The sequence below is a fragment of the Marmota flaviventris genome, chromosome 15 (genome assembly GCF_047511675.1).
Source record: "Marmota flaviventris isolate mMarFla1 chromosome 15, mMarFla1.hap1, whole genome shotgun sequence".
Taxonomy (NCBI): domain Eukaryota; kingdom Metazoa; phylum Chordata; class Mammalia; order Rodentia; family Sciuridae; genus Marmota; species Marmota flaviventris.
This window is the reverse complement of record NC_092512.1, coordinates 78,680,926-78,707,244: the sequence shown is the minus strand read 5'-3', so window position 1 is coordinate 78,707,244 and position 26,319 is coordinate 78,680,926. Positions and strand designations below refer to the sequence as shown.

At 40.9% G+C, this 26,319-nt stretch overlaps 1 protein-coding gene across 1 annotated transcript in view; it reads right to left on the bottom strand.

The window, feature by feature from the left end:
- Pxdnl (peroxidasin like) overlaps positions 1–25,243 on the bottom strand; it is a 452,037-nt gene extending 426,794 nt beyond the window's left edge. The window contains exon 1 of the mRNA XM_027932810.2: positions 25,080–25,243. Coding sequence (XP_027788611.2) covers positions 25,080–25,243 — 164 coding nt within the window. The remainder of the gene's footprint in view (positions 1–25,079) is intronic.
- Between the last annotated feature and the right edge of the window lie 1,076 nt (positions 25,244–26,319).

Here is a 26,319-nt window from a genome sequence, read left to right as displayed (position 1 = left end):
ACTTGGGGCCATGAATGGCATCTTTCCATTACCTGGAGAAAGCCATGTGCCCAAAGAAGTTAGGTCAGGAATGAAGGGTGAACAGAGATGGAGAGTGTCAATGACACAGAGCTCCCAGCTCTGCTCCACCAAATGTATATGTCAATAAATTTTCACCTGTTCTGCTTTAATAACATGCTTGTCATTGACAACCAGAAGGCTGCAAATAATAGCTGTCTTTTTTTTAAGAATTTTTTAATATTTATTTTTTTTTAGTTCTCGGCGGACACAACATCTTTGTTTGTATGTGGTGCTGAGGATCGAACCCGGGCTGCACGCATGCCACGCAAGCGCGCTACCGCTTGAGCCACATCCCCAGCCCAATAGCTGTCTTGATTCTGTGTTTACCAGTCATAATTGCAGCAGTGAAATTTGGATCAACTGTGATCTCACACACACACACACACACATACACATACACACACACAATGCAGACAGTGACATCATTTGGCAGTTGTAGGGTATAAGCTGGCATCTCAACCCTGGCCTTTCAAAACATTGTCCCCAGGCTCATCCTATTGCTATCAATAGCTTGTTATAAATGTAGAATCTCAGGCCCTCCTAAGACCAACTGATGAAGAACACGCTTTATAACGAGATTCTCTGATGATTTTTGTGCATGATAAAGTTTGAGAATCTATTTACGTAGTTAAATGAGAATAATACAGGGCTGGGAGTGGAACTTAGTAGTAGGCACTTGCCTGGCATGCATGAGGTCCTGGGTTCCATCCCCAACACCACAGAAAAAAAGAAAGAATCAAGGAAGGAAGGAAGGAAGAGAGAGAGAGAGAGTAAAGAAAGAGAAGGGGGAGGGAGGTGAGAAAGAGAATGGAAGAAAAAAAAATTCTCAGACACCAAAGAACCTATGTGTAAATATCTTTGATTCTAAGAACCTGACATCAAGAAACACTGTTCTAGAAGAATGCGTGCATGCCTGTTTATCTTAAACTGATGAAGCTTTTAAAATGATGTGTGGATACTGCCCTAGTTTGGGCTCCATAACAAACTGTCATAAACTAGATCGCTTATAAAATCTTCTGACTGTGCAGTCACATAATGAAAAGGCTGAGAGAGCTCTCTGGGGCCTCTTTTATAAGGATTCTAATGTCATTTATAAGCGTTTCTGCCTCATGACCTAATCACTTCACAAAGGTCCCACTGCATAAAACCATCACATTGTAGGTAAGCGATTTCAACATATAAATTGGGGGTGTGGGGAGACACAAACATTCGAACTATAGCACTTAGGTTAAATAAAATATTTGTATTAGACATGTATGGTGTGCAAAAAGGTCCTCTATAAATTAAAACATTATTTCCTTTTGTGGGGGAATGTCTTCTTAGTCATGCTTTGCAAGATTTCCATAAATCCTTGGGGCACATACATGCACATGGCCTTGATTTGCTATTTTCAAACATGTTCTCTAAACATGTTAAAGAATGAGCGTGCTTGTGGCCATCACAAAAGGATCTCTGATTCCTATGGCTTTGGACTGCACGGTCACAATCAGTTGGATCTTCATAATTCATTGGGATGCTGCAATGTCTTGAAGCCCATCAGTTTCACCATGGCTCTGCATCTGGTTATACAGTACCTAGTCTCTGGATAGTGGTTCACTTCCAATTTTTTTCTGCGTCTCATTTATTTTCTTTTACTCAACCCTAGGACCTCTTGCATGCCAGGATGAGTGGAAAAATCTCACTTCTGTTTATGGCATAAAAATTATCTTTATATAAAACATGTTCCTTTGGATTCTCTCCCTCCAAAGCAAGAAAAGGGACAAGGAAATTGTTACCAAAGGGGAAAGATGGGAATGGTCCTTCTAGGGCCATTGTCTGGTGATCACATGGGCTTAGAAACTCTTTGTTCTTGCTACTAAATCCCCATACTTAGATATTATCTACTAATGTCATAATTCACTCCAGATCAAGAAAAAGAAAGCCACATGGGAGCAACAGGCATGCATACAGAAAATGACCCTAACTGCCAGCCTCTGCAAGGCGCTTCTGCCCAGAGCAGCTTTCCTGTCCCCTCACTTGGTTACCTCCCTCCACCCAGGGCATTCTTGGTGATCACCTCTTCAAATGTGTTCCACTTATCAACTGTTGCCCAACTTCCCACAATGTGTGGGTCAGGAAGTCCAGCAGAACACAGCAGGGTGGACTCATCTCTGTCCACTGGTGTCTAAAATCACAGATGAGAAGATTGAAAGCCTGGCTTCATAGGACCATTGCCCACCCATGATTCTGAGGTCTGGCCTTTGCTAAGGGCTCCAGGGATCAGGAGGGAGTGTTGCAGTAAGGAACAGCATTAGCTGGACCTTGGGCCCCCAGGGCTTCCCTCTCACTTTGGGGTTGAATATTCACAGTTCTTGCAAGATCATGGAGAGGGGTTTAACTTCAATGCTGAAGCGGGTCAAAAAAATCAGCTGCCGTGTTTCAGAACCACCAAGAAGTCAACTGAGCCCTGACTTGTCTAGATAAAAGTTTTTTTGCACTCATTCCTTTCTCCCTAGGGAGAACAGACTGTACCCTGCTGTGGGTTACTCCATGATGTAGAGAACAGCAGTTTTCAGGCTGTGCCTAACCCTGAGTTACTCCGTTTTGTAAAGCAGTGGATGACCATCAGTTACTCCATTTTGACCACAAGTGCCAAAGTAGAATGACTCTACCTTGTTTTTACAAGTAAAACACCACCATCTGCCCAGCACAATAAGGTACTAATTGATAACTTATTTGTGTTAACTTATCAAACTAAATCAGGGGCCCTGGGACACGTGAATGAATATCCAGTCATATCAGGAACCCAGACACAACTTATCCATCTCACCAGATATAACTCCCTTGCCTAAGACCCATAAAGGAGGAGTACCCTAAGACCAGACACAGCATGGCACACTGACCTGTCACCTGGTCATTCATCACAACCTTGACCAGGAAAACTGCCACAGCACCAGACCTCTGATTCTCTGTCTTCCGGCTTCGGCACAACCCAGTTTTCTCCTGACCATGATGACTGTGTACAACCCGCTGACATCTCCAGCTGACACTCCAAGCTGACATTCTGAAACTTCTACCCCAGCCTAAAATAAGTTAAACACTCCGTGCCCTGAACAAGTTCTTCATCAGGTTTGTCATCTGTGAGATCTATGTATATATTTGTGTAAAGTAGGATGTGTGACTTGACTGTTAACATATTAGAAATTAAGATTGGAATGGAATAAAAGGACATGTGATTGTCCTGCTTCTAGCAGGTGACCCATAAGGATTCAGTGAAAGTGGTATAGCTTATGAACTTATTGTTATTCAATAGATTCTGACATTGTGAAGACACAAGCTTGTTTGGTCTTTAATGACACAACTTGCTCTCGCCCTTCCTGCAGGACCACACCGCCTTTGACAGTTGACTCTCGTTCTCCACCAACTACCAGCTCCTTACAGAACTTAATGATGTTCTCCCTTGCTCTTAGTACAACGCAAGTCTCCTAGTAATCAAATATTTGTTGAATAAATTGTCGCACTAAAGGATATTGACAGATGATTCAAATATTTGTTGAACAAATTGGCCAACAAGATTATAGGTAGATGCTTCTCAACCTCTGCTCATATGAGTTGAGTTACGCTGCATGATCTGCCTAGCATATGCTCACTCCTTTATAGTATGTTAAATAAAAGGAAGGATATGAGTCTATGAGGTATAGCTTCTAGGCAATGTCTTCAAGATGTGCTACCTACCTAAAAAGATAGGTAATAGACAAAGATCACACAGCAATCTTCTGGAGATAACATATCCTTACCCCATAACATTTTCCTGTGGACAAAAATTTCACTTCAATGTTTTATGAATGTCCTGAGTATATCAAACAATTTCCCCACAGAGCATACATCTATACTCAACTTAAGAAGCTGGTCAATTGAGGTTTTAAAATGAATAAAGTAAATTGACTCATAAAAAGGGTACAGCCCTCTTGGGTCTGCAGTTGCCGATGGTACAAGCAATAGGAAATGTACAGACATGTTTATAGTTTTATACAATTTGAGTTTAAAAATACAGTGTTGCATAATTATCGGTGTGTTAATCAGATGGTCATTACTATGACTAAATAACTGAGAAAATCAACTTATGAAGAGGAAATATTATTTTGGTTCATGGCTTCAGAGTGCATGGTTACTTGATCCCATTGCTCTGGGCATGTTGTTGCACAGTATATCATGACAAAAAGTGTGTTGTGGAGGAGGTTTGCTCACCTCAAGGTGGTTAGGAAGCAGAAAGAGAGAGGAAGAACTGGGTGTGGTGGTGCACACCTATAATCCCAGCAGCTCAGAAGCTTGAGACAGAAGGATCATGAGTTCAAAGCCAGCCTCAGCAACTCAGCAAAGCACTAAGCAACTTAGTGAGACGCTGTCTCTAAATAAAATATTTAAAAAAAAATGGCTGGGGATATGGCTGCATGGTTGAGCACTCTTGGGTTCAATCCCTGGTACGGAAGAAGAAGAGGAAGAAGAAGGAGAAGAAGAAGAAGAAGAAGAAGAGGAGGAGGAGGAGGAGGAGGAGGAGGAGGAGGAGGAGGAGAGAAAGGAGCTGGAGGTCCCACTATTCTCTTTAAGGGTACACCCCCAGTGACCTAAAGTCCTCCCACTAGGCCCCTCCTCTTAAAGGTTCCATGCCTCCCAATAGTGCCTCAAGCTGACCACCAAGCTTTCAACACCTGGGCTTTCAGGGGACTTGTAAGATCCAAACCATAACAATTGATATAGCTTCTTCTAGGGTTAAAATATAGATAGATAGATAGATAGATAGATAGATAGATAGATAGATAGATAGATATCCATATATATATAGGCATATATACATATATGGATAGTTTTTAAATTAGCATAGTATAGTTGTAGACCAACTAGATTGATTCCAATTTCTTTTGCCAAAAGATGAGTTCTTAAGCCATTTCAATTGGTCCTCAGAACCTGGCATCAAGTAGCTGTGCACACGTCTAACAGCATGAAGTAAAGTGCTTTGTTATGTTCACCTTGATGTATGCACAGTCTGAAATGCCAGTAACTACTGGACATTGCAGAAAATCTCTTTAGGTTGCTGAGTCCAATAACACTTAATGCCTTTACTAATAGAAAGTGAAGTGGTTCAGAATAGTTGTCCTCAGGGAAGAAACAGAGAAGAGAAATTAAATAACTTTTCTTGGCTATGTGCCTTTGTTTATCCTTCTAGAATGTTCACATCATTTCTTTAAAACTTTGCAGACTTCACTCCAGCTGTATGAAGTCAATAGCAAAAAAAAAAAAAAAAGATATTCTGACAACTTTGATTTTTTTTCCTACTCATGTATTACTAAAAATAAAGTATATAGAATTAATATCCTACTATTTTGATATAAGATAGAGGATAAGTTAATGGAAAACCATTACTGAAATTTAATACACATTGGAATTTTGGGAATCTCTATGCAGCAGGGAGAAATTCCACAGGGTATAAGAATTCTGAACTAACTTGGCTTAATTAGCCAGTACTCAAGCTCCTGTTATAGTATCAATATAAAATGATTTGTTTCAGTAAGGTTTAGAAGCATTCTCATTGGAAAGGAATTGGCCAAATGAAATTGAAACATTTTATGTCAATAGTGCTAAAATTATGTTCCTAAGATAGATTAGGAGGTTTGATGGTTTTTGTTTTTGTTTTTTTGGTGGGGAGGGGGGGTAGTGGGGATTGAATTCAGGGGCACTAGACCACTAAAGCACATCCCCAGCCCTATTTTCTATTTTATTTAGAGACAGGGTCTCACTGAGTTGCTTAGTGTCTCGCTTTTGCTGAGGTTGGCTTTGAACTCACAATCTTCCTGTCTCAGCCTCCAGAGCCACTGGGATTATAGGTGTGCGGCACCGCACCCAGCTAGTGGTTTGATTTTTGAAATCCCGAAGCAGTGATGGTCCATCTCTTCTGGTAGTCACATAGACTTCAATTAAATATTTTCTCTCTTTCCAAAAAAAAAAAAATCAATTTGGAAGACAAATGTATATTAGTAGCCATTTGTTAATAGAATAGGAAATGACATAATACAACTGCTCAGAAACCACTTCTTAACATAGCGTTAGTGTAGCAACTACAAAGTTTTATGAAACAATTAAAAAAAAAAAAAAACTTAAAAAAGCTTTTCTTTTCTCAAGCAAGAAAGAACCTATTTTACTGGGTACAGTGACATACACCTGCAATTCCAGCTACTGGGGAGGCTAAGAGAGGAGGATCACAAGTTCAAGGACAGCCTGGGCAATTTATTAAGAGCCTGTCTCAAAATAGAACAGAAGATGTAGCTCAGTGGTAGAGTCCCCCTGGGTTCAATCTCCAGTAATGCAAAACAAAAACAAAGAAATGGGCATATTCACAAATAATTTTACTTCCTTCGTCAACTCCTGTGAAAGCATAGCCATGCGACATCGCTTTCGTATCTGGTAATGTGTGAAAAGCCCATGTAAAACTACCAAGAAACCCAAGTGGATGTGATGACAGTCAAAAATCTAATCATTTGTCCTTAACAAATTATGCTTTTTAAAATGTTTTTCCGTGAACCCTTAACCCAATCAGCATAATACACTCAGACTAGTGTCTCATTGGTGGATTTCTTACATTTTGTTCACATTTTTTATCAAGGCAATGTGAGAATCCCTGTGAGTAGCTAAATAACCTGAGGGCCTTTCAGCAGTTCATAAACATGAAGTAGAAGATATGACAGTCAGATAGCCTGGCTGATGCACTCCACTTCCAGTGACTCTTAGCTCCTTTCATCTCTTTTTATACAAGTGTCGCTTCTAATCGCATCAATATTGTATGGAAACAAATGCAATTTGCATCTAGTAATAAAAGATAAAGGAATGCCTGAACACACAATAAACTGCACACTCGTTCATCAGAGGTACACATAGGAGGAGGCCCAGGACTTTCTCCCTGCAGCTAGAAGCTGTCATCCCTCATTGTTCCCCCTTTACAATGCTGCTCTGTAAATTTCAGAACAAAGAATAATCTGTGTAGGAAAAAAACAATACAAAATTTTACTGAAACAACTGAAAAACAGAATGACTTATTTAACCCATCTTTATAACAGGAAAAATTATATTACTGTTAAATTAAAATGACTTCACATATATATTTTCTTACTGAAATTACCTAATGTTCCAGAATGCCATGTTTCTATGGTCAAAAATTACATGAAGAACCGAGATGCCTTTCAAACATCAGTGGCCCTACATTTCTCTCAGGTAAATAGTCTCCAGTGAAAATCTTGGGCTCCTCTTCAAGACCATTCATAGAATTAAATATTTTAAATGGAACAAGCTATCTCTACCATGAACTTGATCCACTGAACATTCTCTAAAGCTTGTTTTCACTCTAACTTCAGAATTCCTTGTTTTGTTTTTCTTACAAACAACATATGCTGGTTGTTTGGAGCAGCCAAAGGACTTGAATGACGTAACTAGCATGATTCAGAAGATAATACTGAGAACATTCATGCTCAAGGCATGACTCAACACAGGCATGGTACTGCCTGCCTGTAATCCCAGCAATTTGTGGAGGTCAAGGCAGAAGGATAGAAAGTCTGAGACCAGCTTCAGCTTTTTGGCAAGGCCCTCAGCAACTTAGAAAAACCCTGACTCAAAATTAAAAATAAAAAGGGCTGGGGCCAGGTGTGGTGGCACATACCTGTAATCCCAGTGACTTGGGAGGCTGAGGCAGGAGGATCATGAGTTCAAAGCCAGCCTCAGCAATAGTGAGGCACTAAGAAACTCGGTGAGACCCAGTCTCTAAAGTACAAAATAGGGCTGGGGAAGTGGTTCAGTGGTAGAGAATCCCTGGGTTAAAGGATAATTCAAGTAATAAAATGGGATGTTGTTATTGTTAGTTCATTATTTCATTAATATAATAGCTATTAGTAATAAATATATGTAAAGTCAGTAATAATTTGGGAAAACATTAGTAATTTTGAGAATCAGGAAATCTCACTCCTCTGGAGTGAAGGATGAAATTATTCTCACCCAGAATATGGGGCTGAGAATAGAAGCAAAAGTGAAAGAAAGTTCCTTGCTGAGGAGGTGGTGGCCAGAGGCCACCATTCCACTATTTGTGGAACAGCCTTTGGAATGAAGGAAACAGTGATTATTCTACCTTGGGTGTGAAATGAAGAAAGCAAAAGTACAAATGTCACAGATAAAGATGCATTTTGAGCCTCAAGCCCTCTGGAGTATAACTAGTATCTACTGTTCCACAAACTTGACCTCAGATGTCTTCAAAGCAAGGAGTCTGGTATCTTGAGCTCCCTCCTCTCATCTACTGTGTCAAAGTCCTGTGGACAGGGAGTGAGTGGGTTCAGCTGTCTCTTTCCAGTATTGGTTTCTCCTGGCTGTTGCCCTTCACAGTCCATATCTCATGGGCCTGGGAGCTTTTCTGGAAAAGAGAGTCCCAGGCTCTGGTTTGGTTTGTAAGGCTGAAGGTCTCCATGCCCCATTCCTGCTTCCCCCTGGAGAACACACCCCACTAATGCACTTCTTCTTCCCTTTTCTTTCTACATGCTCTTTCTTTGGACATGGTGCTTTCTGACCATCCTTGTAGGGTGACCACACTTAACACCTTCCTACCTCCCCTGTTCAATAGGACAAATTCCTGGGACTCTGTCATCACAGGACAATGAGTCTCAGCAGACGGTTTTTCCTCTACACAAACTTGATATTTGTCTCTGCTGTGTTTTTGTGTCATTCATATGGTGATGTTTTTGTTCACTCAAAATTGAACACCTATCCTTGACTGATATATATGTTGATATTTCTAGAAAATATTTATTTATTTATTCATTCATTCATTCATTCATTTATTCATTCATTCATCAATATTTATTCAGAACGCTCTGCCAGAGAGCTAAAATTCAGTTTTTCTCTTTTCCAGCAAGGACAATGTTGAATTTAACAGGCACAAATGATGAACAAAGGTGAAATGGGATATGTAAGTTTTCAGGATGAGCAACAGTGGACAGTCAGCAGGTGTAGCCTTCATTTTATTGATTAAGAGAAAAGGAAAACCCAGAGACAGGTCTTGAAAGACTTATCCAACATCACATACCTTGTAAGGGACAGAAGAAAACAAGTTACACAATCTGATTTGTGACCCACCATGATATCAAGTATGCACAGTTTTAAACACCACATCACACAAAAAAAGACAAACAATGATCATTGTCTTCTTCTATTTTGCACTCTCTCCAATCCTACATGGGCTTGATTTTCCACAAAACACATCCAAGACCACAATGGCAAAAGACTTATCTTTACAAGATAAATCTGGATCTAGGGCTGTGGCTCAGAGATAGCATAGTTGCCTGGCATGTGTGAGGCACTGGGTTCGATTCTCAGCATCGTTGTAAATAATTAAAATAAAGGTCTATCAACAACCAAAGAGAGAGAGAGAGAGAGAGAAATCCACCCAAGAAGTATGTTTTAGAAGAAAGCAAATACAAAGGAGTTCAGAGTTTAGAAGGAAGAACAAATATTTGGAAATTAAAAGGACCTTGGGCTTACTTATTTTTGGATAAAGGCATTTTTAAAAAATAAACTCTTACATCCATTATTATTTGTATAGATTCCACTTGAGTGTCTGCAGCCATCTTGAATTATAACCACCATGATTTTCCCAGAATTATCATAGATTTTCCTGCATATTTTCCCAGGAAACTGTAAATAAACAAAGCCACTAGAGAGTATGTGAAGCTTTACAACCAAACCCTGGTTCCAGGGATGTAACTGATTCTTCAATATCAACTGAAGTTAAACCAAGTACATTCCAGATAGGATAAAGTCACTTTTGTCCTAACACACAAATACACATCTCTTTCTAACCCAAATTATGAGGACCCAACTGGTTTTGCTACCACCTGAGACCTTGCTTATGACAGTAAGTCCCCCTATAAATTGCACTCTGTGCAATCCTGGATCTGTCTGCCTCTCTTTACCCAGTCTAAGTGCACCTTGGGGCTAATTCTCATACATAAGACTGAGTTATTCCAGAACATTATTATTGCCTGAACAATAATAAATGTTATTTGCAAAACATGTAGTAAAATTTTTTTCACTATTTTTTCAGTTCTGGGAAGTTTATAACATCAATCTAAAATGCAACAAGATTTAAATGAACAACCCAAGGTAGATGCTTACTTTTTCGAATGTTTTATCTGATGTATTAAAAACTATGAGATTTTTCTAGGATAATTAAATGTCATATATTTTAAAAGGAAAAAGCAGTAAACTGTATGAGAAAAAGAAAACAACGGTTTAATTAGACACAGGCATGGGAGCAGCTCACAAGTTAAATTTTCTTTCATGCCAATTTTCATTAATAGATTTTATTTGGGTGCACACTTTGTTTTGAAGAAAAATCAAAAAGAAATATGCCGGGCACAATGGCAGATGCTTATAATCCCAGTGATTTGGAAGGCTGAGGCAGGAGGATCCCAAGTTCAAAGTCTCAGCAACTTATTTAGGACCTAAGCAACTTAGTGAGACCTTTCTCAAAATAAAAAATAAAAAGAGCTGGGGATGTGGCTCAGTGGTTAAGTGCTCCCGGGTTCCATCCCCAGTAACCCCTTCCCCCTGCTCCACCCCAAAACACACACACCAAAAAGAAAAGGAAATATCAAGTGTAGACGCTTATACTTTATAGAGGCAAGAGTAAAACAAAGAAGATTCATTACCAATCACACCTGCATTCAAATAGCAAGTGTGGCTGGGCGTGGTGGCACATGCCTGTAACCCCAGCAGCTCAGGAAGCTGAGGCAGGAGGATCACAAGGTCAAAGCCGGCCTCAGCAAGTTAGCCAGACCCTGTCTCAAAATTAAAAATTTAAAAAGGGGCTGGGAATGTGGCTCAGAAGTAAAGTGCCTCTGGGTTCAATACCTGGCACACACACACACACAAAAAAAAAAAAAGATCAAATATGCCATCCTTGGGCTGGGGATGTGGCTCAAGCGGTAGCGCGCTCGCCTGGCATGCGCGGGGCGCTGGGTTCGATCCTCAGCACCACATACAAATAAAAAAAATAAAGATGTTGTGTCCACCGAAAACTAAAAAATTGATACTAAGAAATTCTCTCTCTCTCTTTCTTTAAAAAAAAAAAATATATATATATATATATATATATATATATATATATATATATATATATATATATATATATGCCATCCTCACCACCACCACCAGTACTGGGGATCAAACCCAGGGGTGCTTTACCACTGAGCTACATTCCCAGTCCTTTTATATTTTTATTTTGAGACAGACAGTCACTAAATTGCCCAGTCTGGTCTCAACTTGCAATCCTCTTGCCTCGCCCTCCTGAATCACTGGGATTTGTGCACCCATGGTTCTGGCTACAAGTGTGGTATTTTGTCTACCGCTAAGTGATTTGGGGGTAAAGCTTGCCTTAGATCCCAAACTATGGAGATTCAAGGAACCATTGAATTAATTATAACATTTCCCTTTGCATTCCTATCTCATGTACTATTACTTTAGTGGAGAGTTCTACCATGTTTCAAGATAAAGAAGAAGGCTAGGGATGCAGCTCAGCAGGAGAGTATTTGCCTAGCACGGATAAGGCTTTGCAATGCAATAAACAAATAAGTAAGCAAGCCAGCCAGGCTTTCTTTTCCAAGTATGGTTCCTGAGCACCCTTTTCTTATTTGCTCTCCTCACATCCCAGAGAAATTGAGGAGCACTATTATTTTTTTTTTTTTTTGAGGCAAATAGATTCCAGGATTCTCTGTTTCTTTATCCACTCATCAAACAATGGTTAAGGGTCAACTCTGTTAGACACCATCCTAGATGTCATGGCTTAGGGCTTACTGGAAGGACAAGGACTTGCAGACCAGGGACTGAGGGAGGAAAGGGAAGAAGGCTGGTGGGTGGTGGTGGGTGATGAATTCCAAGTGGACCCAGCCTTGGGTGGGGTGGGAGCAGCACCTGGAAGAAAGCCTTCCTCCTGCTGCTGTGTGGAAAATGGGTTTTCAGGGGCCACCGGAAAGCTAGTGCAGGGAAGAGGTGAGATTGGGTGGCTTGGACAGGTGGCAGTGGCAGGTGCCAGGAAATGGGTGGGACAGCATCTTTCTGAGGGCTCCCAGGAGAAATAGAGCCTGGGTGTGGTCCCTGGAGAGCACCAGATGGGCTTTGCTCTGTACCACCACCACCTTGAAGACCTTGAACCTCAGGGGTATCCCTTACATCATACCACCTCTCACCTGGCTCTCAGCCCCTGGGGGCAAGATCGCAAGGTCATTAATTACTAAGGTAGTGCTGCGTCTGCTAAGTCCATAGAGCACCCCCTCCTGCCTGTTGGAAAGGAGGTTCCTGCCTCCCCTCTCTCCTCATCTGCTTCTGCCTGCCTTAAAAGCACCAGTCTTGCTTGTTTCTGCCTCGGGATCCAGCTCAGCCCCGACTTCGGAAACACTGCTCCTTCCTGCCATTCATACTCCTGAGGGGACCTCAGGACCCCTCCAACCAAACAGGCCAACTCCCCTACCCCAAAGCCCAGCTCTCCTGTGGCAAATGTCGACTGCCATCCCCGTGACTCGGGAGGCTGGGGCAGGACGATTGGCAGTAGGAGGCCAGCCTGGGCATCTTAGCCAATCCCTGCCTCAAAATTTTAAAAAAATCTTAAAAAGGGTTGGGGATTGTAGCTCACTGTTGGGCCCCTGGGTTCAATCCCCAGAACTAGAACAAAATAACGGGCCTGGGGTTGTGGCTCAGTGGTAGAGCGCTCGCCTAGCACATTCGAGGCCCTGGGTTTAATCCTCAGCGCCACATAAAAATAAATGAATAAATTAAAGGCATTGTGTTCAACTACAACTAAAAAATAAATATTTAAAAAAACATATAAACACAAAACCCATCTTACCTCCTTGTTCTGTTGTTAGAAGGAAAGACCCTGCTCTTTCCCAGCAGAGGAGCAGGTGGCAGATGCAAAGCTGAATCTGTAAAATGTTAAAGATAATATGTGCTTTCCAGGGGGTTGTAAAAACTGCTGAGGATCTATATGCAGATGTCTTTCTACATTTAGTCAACTGACATGCACACAGGATAGGCTTGCTGTTGTCACTTATTTTTTTTAGATGTAGTGTCACTTATGTTGTCCAAGTTGACCTCAAACCCATGATCCTCCTGCTTCATCTTCCCCAGTAGCTAAGATTACAGGCATGTATCACCATTGCCGCATTATTAATGGAAATGTTGAAAGTTCCTTCACCTGAAAAATGCTTATTGAGTACCTCCTATGTTCCCAATTCTCCGATGACCTGAGGATACAGTGTTAACTAAGAGAGAATGATCCCTTACTTTGCAGAGTTTATAATGTCAGGGGGAAAGATTAAGTAAGTAAATATAAAGGCTGATTAAAGCTGTCAAGGAGCAAGTACATATGCTCTGAAATAGAGCACTGAAATACAGAGCAGAAGGACCTAACCTTTTAAAATAGGTTTGTATATACTTGTCTCAAATCTCAGATTGAGGTCTGTGTGCTCAGATGTTAAACAGACCACCCCCCCCCCTTGCCAGCAGGAAACCAGTTTCTTCACGGACTGTCTGGGGAATTGCTCTATTTGTCTGCAATCCACTCTCTCCCGATATTAAGGCTGGTTTCACTCCTCTCCTGTTCCCAAGAGATTGGAGCTCAAAAGTGGTTTCCTTTCCCAGTTTGTGCCCTGCCCCTTCTGGGTTCCTTCTAGATCTCCAGAGTTTCCTGATCCTTTCTAGACTGCTATATTGTACTTCTCCAAGGATTCTCTTTTATTTTAAAAAACTAAAATTCTACACTCTTTCAGCTGTGCATACACAAAAACAAAGATTAAGATTTAATTAGATTAAATTAGATTAAGATTTCTTAATCTAATTTCTAAATCTTAAAAAGATTTCTCCTTCTTTCCCAAACATACCTCCCAATGGAAAAATGAAGGGAGAATTTTCCTGAGTCTCCCTTCATCTCAGATTTCTGATAAGTGCAAGCTAGACATTGAAAAACATGCACAATGCACAAGCCATGGTTTCCACTGGTATGAAACTTTGTTCAGAACTATGATGTTCATGGCTAAGAAAACTAGGAACTGTATTATGGTCAGTAAGAACTTGGAAGAATTTCCTCTTTCCACTACACCAAGCAGCTTGCTAAAATATAGTGGTGGCTCTGGGGCCAGAACAGTCATATGCCTTTGTTGGAATTTATTCTAAGCGTGATTAGAATCATATTCACAACTGTGTGGTCCAAATTGGCCAGGACTATGGGAGGTGCCATCCAAGCCTCACAGACACGACACGGGATCCTTCAGGATTGTGCCCTGTACAGAACAACTACAACTGCTCAGAACTTGAAAGTTATAAAACAAAAAGCCCTTCTTAAACTGAGGGAGCGGCTAGGGACTGGGGAAAACAAGTGTATCCATGATAGCGTCAGTCAGGTGACTCTCTACTACCCTGGCCAAATCTTGTTTTTTCAAATCCATCAGAGGAAAAAAGTCCAAAAAGGTACACAAGAAGTTTTGCACAACATTGTACTAGATAATGGCAAATGGACATTCAATAGCATACGTAAAATCCATCAGTGCCTAATAATGACCTATATTGCCTGCCTTCCTTCCTTCCCTCCTTCCTTCCTCTATGGTACTGGGGATCGATCCCAGGACCACACACATGCTGAGCAAGCACTCTACCCCTGAGGTACATCTCAGTCTTGAAGATTTCTTCGTATAAGTTCCATTCTTAATATAATAATGGATATGGGCTAGGATTCAGATAGACGATGATTCAGAGAAAATATGATCAAAAATAAAACAAGTACAAAAAGAGAAAATAATATTTTAAAAAGTAGATGGGAAACATTGATTTTTACCTTTGCCCTTAACTGAAAACAGCAATCAGACACTTGATATCTTTTTTTTAATATTTTTTAGTTGTTGATGGACCTTAATTTTGTTTATTTATATGTGGTGCCAAGAATCGAACCCAGTGCCTCACACATGCCAGGCAAGCTCTGTTCCACGAAGCTACCATCCAGCCCAGACACTTGATGTCTTTAATGAGAAAATGTAAGGCATGAGTAAATAAAACAAATATTACTAGAACTAATATTGGTAAGTTTAAAAGGATAATGATTAATGGTACCATTTCCTTGGGACAGTACGGTGAGAACGTCCAGGATTCCCCCTAGGGACTGTATTATAATCCCCATTTGGTGGCTGTATTTAGCCAACTTGGAATATTTTAAAAGTAAATTCTCCACATTGCAACTGCTTTCCAACTGTGCTCAACTTTAGAGATGGCCAAAATAAAGTCCGTGGCAAAAATCTGTCTCTGTAACAGGGCAGGGTAAGCCAGAAAGGAAACAGTTCTAGGAAGGAAGGTGTCTTGATCCAGGTCAAACCATTTCACAGTCTGTCTACCCCAGGTTGAAACCAAGGCACCAAGCAGAGAAACAGAGATCTGCATCAATGTCTCCCACCCACACCCGACCCCTCACAGCATTTCAGGGTTAAGCATCAACATACATCACCACAAAAAAATTTATGTCTGTCTGTCAGAATTTTGGCCTCTAAATCTGTTTCCTCCCTTGCCTCATTCTCCCCAGGGACTTTTGTTTGGGGAACTATTTTCCTCAGCCACACCACACGCCCTTTCCAGGAGAGTGATCCTCCACATGGGTGGTGAAGCAGTAGGTCAGAGTCACAATCAACATTGTTTCTGTCCCGAGAGTCCCCACTGCTAGACATAGTGGCCTGCAGCTCCAGAGTGGAATTCTACATAAAACTGTCCAAGGTGCGACACCTTCAGCACCCCTCACTGTGCCAAAGGGTTCGTTTCTGTAGTTAACATCTTCTGGGGACAAGCCCTAAGGGTACAGATAAAAGATGCTGTCTATCTTCACAGTCCTGCGGAGACTCGGTATGTCAGGAAGACAGGTTAATAATACTTATTCCACATGGCATGTTCCATGATTCAGGTAAAACCGGAGGGCATTTCATGAAGACTGGGAATGAGCAAAAAAAATGGAGGAATCTTCTTTGAGGTGGACTCAGAGCTGACCTCTGTAGCACAAGCAGGAGGGGCTGAGTTCAGGAAGTTGGGTGTGGATGCATCTCAGGCAGGAAGAGCAGCACTGTGTCCCCAGATTTACTACTGTGACTTAATAAGACATAATCCACACTGGGCTGGGGAGGGGGGATGCGTGCCTATCGTCTCCACGCCTATAATCTTGGCTCCTTGGGAGGCTGAGGCAGGAGCATCACAAGTTTAAATCCAGCCTGCACAACTGAGCAAGACCCTGTCTCAAATTAAATTTTAAAAAGGACTGGGGATGTAGGTCAGTGATAAGGTGTTCCTGGGTTCAATACCCAGCACCAAAACCAAAACATAATCCACTCATGTTCTAATTGTATCAGAGGCAAGACTCTGGTAGGTGCTCATTTAATAAGGTGATGAAGTCATCCTATTTAATTGGCAAGAAGACCATATTCCTGCCAGAGGAAATGGGTTTTTTTCATAGGAGTCTTATCTGATATAACTCAAAGGCAGCTCATGGCAAATGCCAGGAATTAGTAAACTTTGGGAAGTCTATCTTTGGGCGACCTCTAGGGTTTTTTTGCAATGCATGTAGGCCACGGCCTCATCTCACTAAGCATGGGGCTCACACTTCTGACGATGAGTAGATGAATCTTAGGATCTATATCCTAGGGCAAGGGGTTTAGCTCAGAGGGACAACACTTGCCTAGCATTCCAGAAACCCTGCATCTAATCCTTAGCATTGAGGAAGGAAGGAAGGGAAGGAAGGAAGGAAGGGAGGGAGGGAAGGAGGGAGGGAAGAGGAAAGAAGAAAGGAAGGGATTAGACATCTTTCCTCTTGGAAGTCATTTGCACACAATATTACAGATGTCTATTATGTATCTAACCACTAGCATTCTGCAGCACTTGAGGTTAAATGAGGACTTTGGGTTCTGTTAGTTTAAGAAAAAAAAAATGAAGTTAGCAGACTTGAGAATTTTTTTATAGTATTTTTCACTGAAACCATATTTAAGTTTTTTTTTTTTTTAAATCCAAACAAAATCCAAAAAATCACATAGTTTGTAATTTGGGTTATTTCATTTTTTGTTTTTGTTTTTCTACTTAGATGAAGCATGGGGGCATCGACAAAATTATTCAAACCAACCAGGAACAGGAGAACAAGGTAGGTTGTAAATATAAAACTTTTGTTTTAAATATATGAGCTTTTCATGGCAGAGTCTAGAGTCTGACAGTAAAACCTTTGTCATTTCTCATGGTTCATCTATTGCCTGAAAGAAAGGCACATTTAAAGTTTTTGTTAGTCAGACACAGGGGCACACACCTGTATATAGTCCCAGCTACTTGGTAGGGTGAGGCAGGAGGATTGCTTGAGTCTGGAGTTCAAGGTCCACCTGGGTAACACAGCAGGACCCACCTCAAATAAATAAATGCTTTCCTTTTGAATGTGGAAAGTGTCCTGTGATTTCAACTTTGGTCAGACATGGTCATCTTTATGCATTAGCCAGAGGATTGTGTGACACATCTCTCCCATATGTCCTGAGAAGCAGGCCCTGGACTTCAGAGCAGAAAGGAACATATATGCACTAAGTAAGGAACTCACCAGGATGGTTTAGTCATACTGGTACCTATTCATTTTTTTTTTTAATAAACATTTAGATCATTCAAACCTGAATCACCATCAGCAACTAATTTAACATTTCATTAAGTAAAACAAAACGTGTTAAAATTATTTGTGAAAGATACCATTGTTACAGAAGGAAAAAAAAATCACAAAAACATCAAGTGGTTGAACATCTGCTGTTCTTCATATTGCTGGTTTCTCTCTGCCTTGCATCGGGCTCCTCTTGGCCTGGGGAAGGCCATCTGCTGCAGCCACAATGGCCTCCAGATGTCTTGGTTCCCTGCTGGAAGGAGGTCTCCCATCTGTCCACTGAGTCAGGAGGTCTGCAGCCTGCCTGACCCAGGGAGACTCTGGGGTCCCAGTTAACTTGTGTAATATACACGTCTTACTGGCAGTTCCCTTTTTAACTGAGAAGTCCAATAAAAACCCTACTCATCGCTCTTCCCTTATATCCTCCCTCTTCCTACACTATTTTCATTCCTTTTCCTACAACAAAGAACCACCTCTCTCCATTTAAAAAAATAAATAAACAAAATCCCTTTGACCCTCTCCTTCTGTTCCAATGTCTTCGAGGCAAAATTTGCACTCTGCTACACCAACTTCTGCCAGATTTGATCACCTCTCCTGTCTTTTGAAAGACAGAGAATTCTCTTTCCTAGTACTCCTCCTTCTTCTCGGTTTCTATATTCTCTGTTTTCTCCTTCTTTCTTCCCCAGGCTCACCACGTGGCATGACTACACAATTGGGAGTTGTGCAGTGCACGGCTGAAGGCCGGACTATCAGTCCGGGCTCTTTTGTGCTTTTTTTTTTTTTTTTCTTTCTTCTTTTTTTTCCTTTCCTGCAGAGCTTACCAGAGTTCCAGCCTATGACAGTAGAATGTATTTTGACATATTATACATCCATGAAGTATGATTTATCCTAATTAGGACCCCATTCTTGTAGTTATACATGATGTGGAGTTTCACTGGTGGTGTATTCATATATGAGCATAGGAAAGTTGTGTTCCATTCACTCTACTATCTTTCCTTTTCCCATTCTCTCACCCTTCCCTTCATTCCCCTTTGTCTAATCCAAAGTACTATTCTTTTTTATTTATTGATTTAAAAAAATGACAGCGTAATGCATTACAATTCTTATTACATGTATACAGCACAATTTGTCATATCTCTGGTTGTATATAAAGTATGTTGACACCCCCCACCTCCTTATTGTGTGCTAGCATCTGCATATCAGAGAGAATAGCCTTTTCTCATTCTAACTCCCCTCCCCCAGGAAATCAGACTTCTTCCCTTTGACTTAATTAACATACACCCTTCTCCCTGATGACTGCATCTCTTCAAGTGTCTCCCAACTGAGCGTACCTCTGAGCCCCTACCTCCTACACAGGATGCCCCCCCGGGGGGGGGGGGGGGGGAGTTGAACAAATTCTCTCTACAATTTTATTCCTTCTCTTTTGTCACTTAATTTTGCTCTCAGCATTACCAATCTACTTGACAAAGGAGATGCTACTCCATAAATGCAAAACAGAAGAGGTTCTTCTCACACCAGTCTCTTTGCCTTTCCACGTGTGTAGTAGTTCCTCAACTAGAACGGGACCAGTTTTGCTGCCTCCTATTACAGCCAAAGCTGTTATTCCCATAATGCTTCACTCACCTCACTTATAGACTCTACAGTGAGGACGGAAATGAAGTTTAGTGTAGGAAACTCTGTCATATTCCAATAATTTCATCAGCTCATACCATGTAAGGTCATAGGAAATCCCAGGACCACTAACATGGAGCCTGGCATCAGCAACCTCCCAAGTGTAGAATTCTGTACATTTGCTTCTATCAGGATGACATCCAGCAGCGCCACTAGGCCCCGGCCTCCACCCCTCGACCTGCCTGCCTTCCCCTCACCCGCAACCCTGCTTGGGCTCCATCAACCCTTATCCAGCTTCCTTGGGGCCTCCCCCAGCCCACCTCCCAGTACTGCACAGGCCTGAGGCCTAAGGGCAGTGGGGTTACAGGTGGTCGCCCGGAGGGTGGGGTTGTTTGCTGTAGTTGTTAATCTATCCTGACTTACTACGGAGAAAGCTTCATAGTGAAAAAGGCCCAACTTTTAGTTCCATTTCTCTCCCTAACCGGTACCAAAGGTACCACTGTGTACATTTCAGTTTGGACAGAGCTCATCTGGGTCCTGTCGACCTTCATTTCAATAACACCAGATTGGGGGCAGGTCCAGAGAATTCATCCCTGTTCACTACTGTGGAGGGATCGCTCAAAGCCAGTAAGTGACATCAGTTATAAAAAATTATGAAAAATTTTGTTTCAAAGGTCAAAGTAACCTCAGAGAGTTAGATGAAAAAAAACAAAAGTCTAGCTAAAAGAACTGAATAAATCCTTCTTGAACAAGATGAAAATTCTATCAGCCAAATCCATTCTTTCATATCTGAGTTTAAGTCATTTTCCATTCCCCACCCCCATCTTTCCCTGAGTTTTGTGTTATTTGAGGGCAAGGCATGCTTTCTACATAAAGAAAATGCCTTCACTTCAATGATTAGGATTCTATGTTCAACGTAGTTTTGTTTTTTGTTTTGCTTTGTTTTTTTTTATTGTTGTTGTTTGGCAGTGCTGGGGACTGAACCCAGGGCCCTTCACATGCTAGGCAAGCACACGACCACTGTACCCCATACTTGTTTTTAAGAATTTGGGGGGAAATCTTCAAATCCTCAGTCATTAAAACAGCCCTAAGCTTATACATTTTTCTAATGTGCTCAATATGGTTTTCAAAGTATGTTCCATTTTGTAGTGACAGAACACATCTGCCTCTGCATCTTCCCACTCCTGGGAATCCTAAGAACATCTCATGTCTTTATTTTTTAAAAGGAGTTTTAATGGTACATATTTACGGGGTACACTGAAATCATTCAGTGTATACACACTGTGTAATGATCAGATTAGGGTAATTAGCATTTCCTCTCCTTAAACATTCATTTATCATTTGTTATGTTGAAAATCTTTAAACTTTTCTTCTCTAGTTCTTTGTAAAATACACAATGAATTGTTGTGAAGTATAACATTAGGACTTCTTCATCCTATGGCACTGTATTTTGGTATACTGATCCAACCTCCCTCTCCTCTCCGCCCTCTACTTTTCCTAGCCTCTAGTGACCACTATTCTGCTCTCTACTCTGAGAGGTATACTCTTCCAGGTATATCTCTACTGCTATGAGATCAATTTTTGTAGGTTCGACAAAGAAGTGAACAGTTTTGTAGGTTCGACATTTATCTTTTTGTGCCTTATTTCACTCAGCATAACATCCCCTAGTTCCATCCACATTTCCTAAAATGACAGGACTTTATTTTCTTTTTATGGTTTAATAATGTTCCATTGATCATGTGTACCACATTTTAACCACTCCCCATTGGGCATTAGGTATTGGATATGGAATTGATTCCATATGTTGGTTAGTGAAAATATCACATTTCTTAACTGGTAATTAAGATTTGGAAAGTACAACCTAATGGCCTGCGGATAAAGTGGAATCAACTAAAGCCAATCAAACAATACTGCTTCTGATTAATGAACAGTCTCCCTTAAAATGTTGTGCTCATTTTTAGAAATTTATAGTTTGCAAATTATGATTCTAAAAGATTTTTCTATATTGAAATTCATAGTATGAAGATTGAGATTTGGGGGCTGGGGATGTGGCTCAAGCAGTAACGCACTAGCCTGGCATGCGTGCGGCCCGGGTTCAATCCTCAGCACCACATACAAACAAGGAGGTTGTGTCTGCCGAAGACTAAAAAAGAATAAATATTTTTAAAAATTATCTCTCTCTCTCCAAAAAAAAAAGATTGAGATTTTCTAAATGGTTGTCTCCTGTACGGTAAGGGATATTAGTTTGGAATATACAATGCCATCTTTATAGATGTGTTATAGTTTGAATCTCAAATGTCCCTGCAAAGGTTTGGTCCTCAGTGCAGCAATGCTCAGGTGAGACTTTGCAGAAGTGATTAGATAAGGCTTTGACCTCACTGATGGAGTAACACCTTCATGGGTTCATAATCGAGTAGACTATTGAGAGGTGGTGGAAACTATAGGATGTAAGGCCTCAATGGAGGACATAGTCACTGGGAGTGTGTCCTAGAAGGGTATATCTTGTGCCCAGCCCCCCACTCCCCCACCATCTGCCTGCTGCCATGAGATGACACTTTCCTCCACCTTGCCCTTCCGCCATGATGCTCTGCCTCACATCAGGCCCAGGGCAATGGAGTTAGCTGACCATGGACTGTAGCTTCTGAAACCATGAGCCAAAAGAAATCTTTCCTCCTTGTGTTTTTTTTCAGGTATTTTTGTCACAGAGATGAAAAGTTGACTAACATAAGATGGAATCAAATTACAATTAAGGGGATAGTTTTGTATCTTTCTGAACTTATAATCTTGATCATCATAATCTTTAAAAACATTTAAGTTTTCTTGTCTATGGATGAGGAAAATATCTTCTGTACTCAAGTTAAAACTGTAAAAACATTTAAAGATGAAGAAAATCAAGAAAACTATAGCAATACTACTAACTAGTATTTACTAACCACTTTGGCCATTCCCAGTGCTAAATATGTTATTTGCATTGTTTTTTTATGTTAGAGTGACAATACATATAAATTGAAGTGTGGTTTAACAGAAACTATTGATGCTTCTATTAGGAAAAATTCAGCCAGCATTCATTCACCTTAGCTTTCAAAGGTTGACTGGCTTTGCTTTTTCACAAATCTTTTCTTAACGAGATCACTAGTGGTCCTTCATGAAATTGCTTACATAAAAATATAATTGTATATCAAAGATTTTTAGCCCCAAAGGAGCAGGACACCAATTTATATTGGCTTTACGTTCATTTCTCAGCTTTTGCACCATTTTTTAATAGCAGTCACAAACTGAAGGCCTTCAGCTAAAAGCATTTGTGAACTTGGGTATTTTTGCCTTTCACTTTTTAAAAATTTATTTGCTACTAATATTTAAAAGCTAGGAGTTTTGCCCTCCCTTCTTTCCTTTCTTCTTCTTCTGGTTTTAGTTATTTTGTTTGTTTTGTTTTATTTTGTACTGGGGATTAAACCCCAGGGTCAGTTTTACCGCTGAGCTACGTCCCTATCCCTTTGAGACAGGGTCTCACTAAGTTGCCTAGCCTGGAATCAAACTTGCAATCCTCTGACCTCAGCCTCTTTAGCAGTTGGGATTACAGTTGTCTCCACACCTGGCAAGAATTTTATTTTTGACATCCATATTTTCTTGAAAAAATATGACCAGACTGCCTTCATCACTGCCTTCCATGCTCCCAACTGTCTCCATGCACTCAAGCTTGAGGCCAATAATTCTCCCTCATTCTACTCACACAGCAGTTTTTCATTCACCCTACACCCCTCAAATTAATCAGCCAGGTTCTTGGAGGTCTTTGAATTTATAACTCCTGTCTTTAATTGTAGATATGATAGCAACTAAAACTTCACAGTGCTTAACAGGGCTAGACAATTTCCCAAGTATTTAAAATGCACTAACTCATTTAATCTTCAAAGTAACTGACAGGTGCCAGGCACGGTGGCTCATGCCTGTAATCCCAGCCACTGGGGAGGCTGAGGAAAGAGGATCGCGAGTTCAAAGCCAGCCTCAGCAAAAGCAAGGCACTAAGCAGCTCAGTGAGACCCTGTCTCTAAATAAAATACAAAATAGGGCTGGGGATGTTGCTCAGTGGTCGAGTACTTCTGAGTTCAAACCTGAATTCAATTTCCAGTACTCCCCCAACCCCAACCCCAAAATCACAAAATAACAGGTGAACACAATCTGAAAATCCATTTCACAGTTTCAGAAGCTGAGACAGAAATGTGGACAACTTGCACAAGGCCACACACTTGGTAGGAATGACTGTAGACAGAGGATAACTGGCTCAGAGTCTAAGCTTTCTTTTTCACATGGTAGCAGGCTTCCTCTAACTGATGTCTTTACAGTTAATCGCCTTTGGAAGTACCTAGTGGGTGCTGCTCTTTGAAACACCTAGGGAGTACACTTTAGATAGAGATTGGACCTTACTTAGTTAGCATTTTATTTAATGTCATGTTGGTTGATTAGACAAGTTGCCCTTTCTCTAAGGCTTTACTGCTATCTGCCAGAAAGCTGTGGATACAAAATGACAAATGAATGGTTCTGCATTTAAAGGCACCTCTAGAGCTGTCTACACAGCCATATGCAGTGGCCCTAGGCTTGAGAATGTCTTGCTATTTTTACAGTTAAGACTTACTTCATATTTGCATGCATATAAGATTAACCAAAAAAAAATGTTTTGCAATAATAAAGATCTATGAATCATACATGTAATTTTCTATGCAACTTGGACTTTTCATTATTAAGAATTATTTCATGATTAGGACAGAAAAATTTAGAGTGATGATATTAAACATTAATATCTCCAAATTCCAGGAGCTATTTCCCTCTGCCCAAGAACAAACTTGGAAACTCTGACAGCTGTTCGGTCTTCCACAGACATGATGCAATCACAAAAACTTCATCTTTGCCCAAGGAAAGCCCTTGGAATTGCATGGTCTTTCAGCATCCCCTCCCCTTCTTGTAACATAAAGCTTGAAAGTTATAATAAGAGATTTGCTCTACTAATTCTTTCATAGATATATTTAACCTAAGTATCAATTATACTGCTCTTATCCCAATATTAATAACAATGAGATAGGATTTGAATTCAGATTTGTTTGACTCCTAAATTCTGGTTTATTCTACCATTCTACAATGCCTCCTAAATACTAAATGCTAAATTAGTCTAGTAGCTGCTCAGCAAGTCTACTAAGCATTGAGAGCTATGCTGGACCATTTGCAGAACTGTTTGGGGCAGATAGTGATAAAGTGCTGGGAGTGAGGACATCACACTCCTAGGAAGCAGAGAGCAAACCACATAATCAAATGGAACTACATTCTTGAAGTTAAATTCATTCTTTCCAAATGGGACGGACATCCAATTAAGAGTCCCAAAGATTTAGGAGATGATGATGAAAAGGAATCAATTGAGAGAACCCTTTGGAGAGGAAGGAAAAAGAAAGATGAGAATTCTCAGTGGTTAAGTTCATGAAGATGTTAAGAGAACTGTACCCACGCCAACTCATCATGTCTCACAATTTAAAGTCTAACAGAGCAGAACTAGGAAGTTATTTGTTAAGTGGGGTGGGGGGGGGGGAACTCTTCCAAGTAAGCGAGCAGGGAGAGTATCAGAAATCCTAAATTAAAAGGAGTTACACTCAGTCCAGCCAAAAAGCAATAGAGCATGGCTGAACAGGGCTTGGGGAGATCTGTGTGAACTTACAGGACCGTGGTCTGCTGTGGTACCTGAGGAATGTGATCCAGCATCAAGTGCATGCAGCGGATGGTGCTCTTAAAGCAAAGGCACCGGCTGGGGCAGGGCAGCACCGGCAGACACCAGCTGGCCAGGAGGAAGCAAGTGGTCCAGCAGAGGAGTCTGGGCTCCATTGCTCCATCCGCGGCTGGACAGCAGCAGCTGCGGCAGCAATAGCAGTGGTGGTGGGGATAGTCGGGGCTGGGCTAAACCAGGCTTGGGAGCAGTGCCTGAAAGCAGCTCCCAGGGAAGAGGCACCCCCTGGCCAATCCAGAAGGAGAGAGATCACATTACGACGCTGAAGGCAGGGGGCGGCTCTAAGCAGAAATCAGACTCCCAAGGACAAGGGGGACTTGTGAGTGCAAGAGGCTCTGTAGGCAGTGTGATGCAAATAAAAACTTTTCCAAAGTTGCTTCCACTGCACTTTTTATGTAAGCCCCAGCCTCTTAGCCCCTAGCTGTCCTTTTGAAGTTCAGGTTGATTAATTATTTATTGAATCCAGGCAGAACAGTTTTCCTTCTTTTTATCTGATAACATTACCAAATCCTAAAAGGGCAGGCAGTTCTAATGAGTTGATCTAGGTGCACGAATTCCTACCTTACTGCAAACGGTGCTCTGAAAAACATGGTTTCCCTCCTTTTTCTATATTCTACCCCTAAACCCAACACATTTCACTCACGTAAGATTCAAACTGCCTACTTCAGATTTCTTCAATATTTAATGTTTAAAATTGTATGTTTGAAACCATGATCTTGTATACAGACAACTGGTGGACAAACATGTAACTATGTAAAGTAGTGCAGGTGCTGGCTGGAGAATGGCTTGTCATTGTCATGCATTTCCAGGAAGTGAGTGGGCCCCTCTTTGAGGATGTCTGGAAGAACAGGATTGATAGTTAAACACTTATACTCTGGGCATTCTGTTAAGCAGATATTAAAAAGGAGTGGGGGGAGTCTTGATTTGATTTTATCTTTAAAGAATTAAAGTTTTCCAACAAATCTCTTTTTAAGAATAGAAATACAAATTAAAACTTGTATGGTCGAACCCAGGTGATCAGACTGGGAATCCAATATAGTAAATGCAGAGTTCTGTCGAGTCTTATCAGTTTTAAGAGGAAAAAATAAATGCATCCTTCCACAATAGTCTTTTCAGGCTGTGTACATTCTACTGTAGGTGAATACTGCCCTCTTTTGGCAAAATGTTCACATCT